This window comes from Austrofundulus limnaeus, unplaced genomic scaffold, assembly GCF_001266775.1.
Source record: "Austrofundulus limnaeus strain Quisiro unplaced genomic scaffold, Austrofundulus_limnaeus-1.0 Scaffold400, whole genome shotgun sequence".
Classification (NCBI taxonomy): Eukaryota; Metazoa; Chordata; class Actinopteri; order Cyprinodontiformes; family Rivulidae; genus Austrofundulus; species Austrofundulus limnaeus.
In genome coordinates, this window is record NW_013952802.1 from 320,653 (window position 1) to 327,786 (window position 7,134).

Here is a 7,134-nt window from a genome sequence, read left to right on the forward strand (position 1 = left end):
CCCCCACCCCGACCAAAATTGATGGAGCAGAAGCAGAAGGAGGTTCTTAAAGAGACAGAGACCAATTTCAAGGCGTTTAGAAGAGGAAGTGATGAGAAGATAAGTTTATTTTCTATTTAAACATAAAAACAACATTTTAATAACAACTAAAGGTGACATAGATACTTTATTATGGTATAGTATTTAAATATATGCCTGAGAAACACATAATATTGGCCCTTTAAATAATGAAGGCCTGTGATGATTCTGCTGGTTGGTCACTACTGAATGGAGACGTGGGACATCAGCGACGGTTGGCATTGAGTTCTATCTTGTTTTTAACATTAACTTTGTCTTTTAACAAAAAATCTCAACCTACTGCACAGATTTTAATGCGACTCTCAGAAAATAAGATTTTGATGTACATGTATAACTGTTTAGCTACGTAGCCAAGGGATTTGAAGGTGGCAATCTGACTTTAGAAAACACTAAAATGGTTATAATTCAGTCAGTTTCATAGATATTGTGCTGAACTTGAGTGTGTTTTTTTTAACTTAAGCATTTAATGTTGGAGCAGAGTTGTAAAGTAACTGAGTACAAATATTTTGTTGCTGTACTTAAGTAGAATTTTTGGGTATCTGTACTTTACTTGAGTAATTATTTTTCTGCGTACTTTTTACTTCTACTTATTACATTTTTACACAATTATCTGTACTTTCTACTCACTACATTTTTTAAAAAAGGTAAGAAGTAGAAAGCCGTTACTCCTATTTTTTCTGAGTTGTTATTACTTAAAAATATATTATCCTGATAAATTGTATCTCCTGGATAGAGTGAATTTAATTGTAGTTGGATAAGAAGTATAAATATTCAGCATTCTGACAACATATTAGTTTGTACACAACACATCACAGCTGCGCGCTGTTAGAAAAAAATGTTTTTTTGGAGAAGTCAGCTCCCAATGAATGTCCTTTTGGAAAATAACTGCTCACTTTTACTCAGTACTTTTACTTTTAATACTTAAGTAGATTTTGTGTCAGAAATTTACTTTTGATACTTAAGTACAAAAAATATCACATACCCCGGTACTTTAAGACTTTTACTCAAGTAATATTTTTAGAGAAGACTTTACCTTTTACCAAAGTATTTTTATGATAAGATACTTGTACTTTTACTCAAGTATCACTTTTGAGGTACTTTATACAACACTGTGTTGGAGTATGTGCTGTCAGTTTGAAGAAATTTATAGTTAATTATAGATTAGTACTGATGTTAGAAACAACACTAGAGGATTAGGGTTTCCTTTTTATAATACTTTTATAATGTTTGATCTATTATGTGTTAATTGAAATAGAGTAGCTACATGTTCGAATCATAAACAACACATAAGTTAACCGTTTTAATAACATTAGGTTGAGGTTTTTGTATGAATGCCTGTGATTCAGCCGTAGGTCAGTAGGGGGCGAACTCAGGCATTGAAGAATCATGTATAAAAACATGTACTTCCTGACTTTGAGTCAGTGTGGTTTTCCTTGTCAGCCGGTGACAAATAAACCTCACTCAGGTCCAGAATTCTGGTGTTGTATGACTTTATTCCTTTGACAAATAATTTTATTTAACAATTGTGTTTTCATCTTGACTTTAGTCATATTGAACATGTATTTTCTTACAAGTTTGTTAGCTAAATATCTCACAAACCTGTAGACATACAGTATATTGTTAAACTTTCTGAAAGTAATCATTGGATCTACATGTAAAACTGATTAACTTTTGGAATCAGACCAACTCAGGATGGTGGCCATAGCTAATCAAAATGAGCAAACTCATAAATGACTCATTATTGTCAGTTTTTGGATATTGTGCTCAAATTTAATGCAGTAGAAGCTGAGTTTAATCCACAACCCATACTTCGACCGAAACATCTGCAGCTCCATCATTTCTCAAAATAAAGCTCTGGCACAGGAGACAGAGGGCGATAAGCATCTCTTCAAGGAATGCTGGGTTTTTAATTCTCGCTCTGATTCTGACAGTAGAAGAGTCTGACTGATGGTGCTCAAAGGAACTTAAACAGGTGTTGATTTACACAGTGATTCCTCCAGCTGCCTCGAGGCTCGCTGTAGATCTTTTATCATCATATATTCATGTTCCTTCTGAGGTTTTTGACACAACATGTATGATGTTAGCTTCATTCCTAAGAATAACAGGCTGACGTGTGCTCACCCTGGCTGTGGGCACCGCCTTCCCAACTCTATCCGTCCATGCCACCCACTGCCGCTTCACGAACAACCCAAAACCATCAATCACACATCCCAAATATTTCTCAGCCCACCTGCTGTGTTCAGACGAACAGATCCATGCTTGTCCCCTCACACACACCACCTGGCTCGTTCCAGGAGAATAAATAGATGGGCTGCATTAATTCTCTAGACTTCAAATATATTTTATACTCTCTTAAGGGACTTGAGGACTTTCTGCACAGGACTGCTCTGTTAGCTTCGTACTCCCTGCTGAATTCATTTGAATGAACGCGTCTTTGTTGCGTTTGAGTTTAAATAGCTCGTCTTCGAGCACATGTTTACGCGTGTGGCAGTGCATTCAACATACTTGTACAATATACTTGAATCACTACTATTCACCTATACGTAAAATGTGTCCAGTACATTTTTTTCGGTCTCTAAGTGCATTCTCATGCTTTCAGCTATTTGTTTAATTCAATTCAATTCAATTCAGTTTATTTATATAGCACCAAGTCACAACAAATGTCATCTCAGTGCGCTGTACACAATCACTCTAATGAAGCCAGCAGATTGTGTTGAAACACTTTGTCACAGCAGTCTCCAATCTTGAACAGCACATTGGCAATGACGGAAAATAAAATTTCCCTTTTACAGGAAGAAACCTCCAACAGAACCAGGCTCAGGACAGGCGGACATCTGCTTTTACTTATTTTAGTTTTGCTTTACCGTTTGGCTTGTTTTAGCGTTTAGATACATTTTTTTCATAATTAATTCTTACTCTTGATATTTTTTTCATTACTGTACTGCTTTTTAAAGTCTTTACCTAACGTATTACTGGCTTTAATTTTAGCTACTATTTTTCTAACTTAAACTTTTAGCTATTGCTGGGTTGTAGATGATGTAGTATCAATATCATGGGTGGCAGGAAGTAAATGAAGCAATGCTTCCTTCTGTTGATTCAGTGTCAAAATGCCTAAATGCTGTGCTGTGTACAGTTGTTGCAGCCACTCTAATCAGGAGAAATATCAAAATTTTTTTCACGTTCCGAAAGTAGTGTGTCACGAGTTAAGTTTTAAAAACTTGCAGAAAGAATAGGACAAAATTGGATCAAAAATCTACAGCTAAAAACATGAGTTGCGGAAACGAACAATGCAACAGTTTGCAGTGACCACTTTCTAACAGGTCAGGATCGTATCGTTTAAATCATATTGTAGTTACTGGAATTTGGGTTTACAGGAGCTAAATAAATTATTTGCAAGTAGATCCAAGTACATGGAAATAACAGGAGTTAACTTGATAGTGTTAGCTATTGCATTGTTATCATAGGCTAACTACTTAAAAATAGCACAACTCACCCAGGCTGAAGAAAGTCAACAGCCATTTAAAGTTTCTTTGGATCCTAAATGTTTGACCCAACCTGAAACTAAATAATTGTAGGTTTTGAGGCTTTTGAAAGCTTTCATCTGGCTCGTCGTAGCCTATAACATGAGGTCTGCAGCACCAGATAGTAGTTTATGTTGATCGCCTCAACACCGGGTAAATCCTCCAGATTATATAACAAGTCTTTTTTTTATTAACATATTGTGAATCATAAATGTACGCAGATTTTTTTGCAATATCTTGTCTGTGCCAACACATTTAAGGCATTAGTGTACGTGCTGTGATCCATTTTGCTGTGTTTTGAACTAGAGCAAATCATTTCCTGCCCCGCATCTGACATTCACACATCATCCGGGTCATGTGACTGCAACTTAGCAAATTATCTGCTGGCTTTAACTTTCAGTTTGTTTTTTTGTTTGTTTGTTTTTTCATTTTAACTTTTGCTCAGCTTCTTCACCAAATTACCTCAGTCTCTGGGACGCTGTGGCAGAGTGGTTAGGGGAGTCATCCTGTAACCAAAGGTTTGCTGGCTAGATTCCTCATTCCAGCCGCCTCGAGGGCTCGACACACGGGCAGCGACAAACTACAGCGATTAACGACTGTCATCGCAGCCAGGGTGAAACCCGACACACGGGACGTGATAGCGATCGCAGCGTTGCGAATCGCACTCTCAGATCGCTTGTCTTCACGAAATTTGATTGGTTCTTGACTCTGAAGGTGGGTGTGCATTACGGACGTGTAAACTAAACAAATCTTGCGATGCTAATGATATTGAAAATCAAACACACATCAAGATACAGTTTTATGAGGAAAAACTTACCATAAACTTCACCCTGGTGCCAATAAATTCCCACAAAGCTGCCTTTTTTAGTAATCACTTGATGAAAGTGTTAGCTAACGGCTGTGTAGAATACTCTCCTCTCATTGGTCAGTCAATGAAACCCTYGCTGATTGGTTGTACGCTAAGCGACGGCGACAAAAGTTGAACATTTTTCAACTTTCATATGTCGCGTCGCAAGCTCGCGTGTGTGCACGTCTACGTGTACGAGCTCGAAATTTCACATGCACTATTTTCGCGGGTCGCTTTGCTGGAGGAGGGCAAGTGATCGTCGCCTCACCGCACAGGCTCCATAGGAAATGAATGGAGAGCGAGCGACGTCGCCTCCCGTGTGTCGAGCCCTTCAGTCGTTGTGTCCTTGGGCAATACACTTCATCCGCCTTGCCTACTGATGGTGGTCAGAGGGTCCGATGATGCTGGTGCATGGCAGCCCCGCTTCTGTCAGTGTGCCCCAGGGCAGCTGTGGCTACAATGTAGCTTACCACCATCAGTATGTGAATGGGTGAATGACTGTAGTGTAAAGTGCTTTGGGGTCCCATGAGGCTTGATAAGGCACTATATAAGCTTAGTCCATTTACCATTCTCACTGCATTTTCACAGATGATGCTTGTTTTTCTAGTAAGGATAACTTTGAGCTTTGGACGTTTGGAGTTTTGCAAACATTACAAAACTCTGGAAACACTGATAAATCTCTGCCATCATCATATTTATGATGATGGGTAGAGATGTAAAGCTATGGTCAAAGTAAATCCTAAGTTCTTTTGAGCTAACCTTTGGCTTTTCTTTATAAAATCAGTCTCCCTCAGCCTTGCCTGGAGCACTGAAAGGATGAAAAATGGATAGAAACCGTCAAAGGGAGGAGAGGGAGGGGGTCCATCTGTGAGCTGCATTCAAGGACAACTGTGTTATCCATTTTGGAACAGTATGAAACAAGCCAGTGTTTTCAGGAGGGGGTAGGAAATGTGGGCTTCTGGATGAACTGTGATGCTACTGTTGTCTTGCCAAGCCTACTGTGATGCTGCAGATTAGATGCGAATCATTGGCTCCTTGTTTGTATCGGCACGACTCTTTTTAGTCAAAGTGAGAGATAATGAACAAATATGGCTGTTTGATTGTGTCTGATCTGAGTTGTGGCAAATTACTACAGCAACAGGAATTGTTTTGCAGCTCTCAGTACTTCTAAAAGCTGTTTAATGGATGTTTATGTTATTCAGCCCTGAGGTGTTGGGGTTTGGTGATATCTATCTCTTTTCTGATTTTGAATCCTTCTCCTCCTTGTCTTTTCTATTTGTTCTTCTGTAGCCCTTTGACTTTCACACAGCTGTTTTTCTACTTTCAGTTTTTAACTTTTGCACCGTTTCTTTTTCTTCTTTCCTCTTACAGAATCAATTTCACCTGCAGATGTCCGCCCGCGTGCCTCCATCAAGCCTGGGCAGCTTGCTGCTCACTGTCCTGCAAGGCAGGGAGGGGGACAGGGACCGAGGCCGCCAGGGAGGCGGCACCTGGGGAGGAGCGGCTGTGATCTGCCCGGGGTGGGACGAAGGCAGCGATGGCTTGCTGACTCACCTGCAGAGGCACAGTGGTCCTGCCTGGCATTTGAGGGACATCATCAACCTGACTCGCATCACAGGGGGCAGAGATCGAAGCAGGGGGGAGGCCAGCGAGGAGAAAAGGGAGGATCAAATGGAAGAAGAGGCTTTGAACATCATCTCCACCAGCTTCCTGCGCTCCCCCTCACCTATTTCCTCCGTGCTTCTCCTGGGATCTGACCCGGAGTGTCTCTCATCTGTCTTGCGGGCCGCTCAGCGCCTCGCCTCATCTCTGCCTGCACTGCAGTGGATCATGGGATACCCTTTGTCTCCAGATTCACTCCACACTTTAGGAGGCCCCCTGGGACTGCTAGCCTATGGGGAGGTCGGTCGCAAGCCGATAAGCTTCTACATACGGGATTCCCTGCAGCTGATTGGTCGAGCGGTCACTGCAGCGACCATGCTAAGGCCGGATTTAGCCCTGGTTCAGAATGTACTCAACTGTTATGACAAACCAAACCGGCTTGAAGTGCCCTCATCTGGCCACTACCTAGCCAGGTATGAACACAAACAAACGAGTCACATGCATCTGTAAATATTAGTTTATCTGAAAACACCAAAGGATGTTGTGTAACTTTAAATGTCATCTTAAAGGGATTTTTTATTTATTTAAAAATGTCTAGCTTTGCTTGAAGGAATACTTATTTACATATCGCCTTTCACTCTAGAGTTTTAGACTGATTATGGTGAGAACTGGTGGCTTCATAGCTGTCTTGCTAAAAGCTCTGTCACACTATGACATTAGACAACTTATGCAACTTTTTGTCCAACACACTGCTGTACGTTGCACAAGTTAGGTGTAAGTTGTGAAAATTTTGTCAGTACGATGGACAGATAATAATTTTGGACATGCTCCAAATTTGTCAGCTTATGCCAATGTGCTGCTGTCAGGGGTTCTTAACCTTTTTGACCTCGGGGCCAAATTTGTTGAACATAAAGTGGCACAAGACCCAGTCAGACATTACCAATGTATGGATGAAAATGATAATTATTCTAAATCTTGGTTTAATTTGTATTGTATTAACATCAAAACTAACATAAATTAAATACATGTATGCTTAAAGTTTAAAAGTAAAATACCTGTCAAATAATCACAAGACATGATTATGAC

At 40.1% G+C, this 7,134-nt stretch overlaps 1 protein-coding gene across 1 annotated transcript in view; it reads left to right on the forward strand.

Annotated features, from left to right (window-relative positions):
- The window catches only part of grin3ba (glutamate receptor, ionotropic, N-methyl-D-aspartate 3Ba), a gene marked incomplete at its 5' end in the record, with an annotated part of 261,638 nt that overhangs the window by 135,675 nt on the left and 118,829 nt on the right, over positions 1-7,134 (forward strand). The window contains 1 exon segment of the mRNA XM_014023970.1: positions 5,818-6,521. Within this exon segment, the coding sequence (XP_013879424.1) occupies positions 5,818-6,521 (704 nt within the window).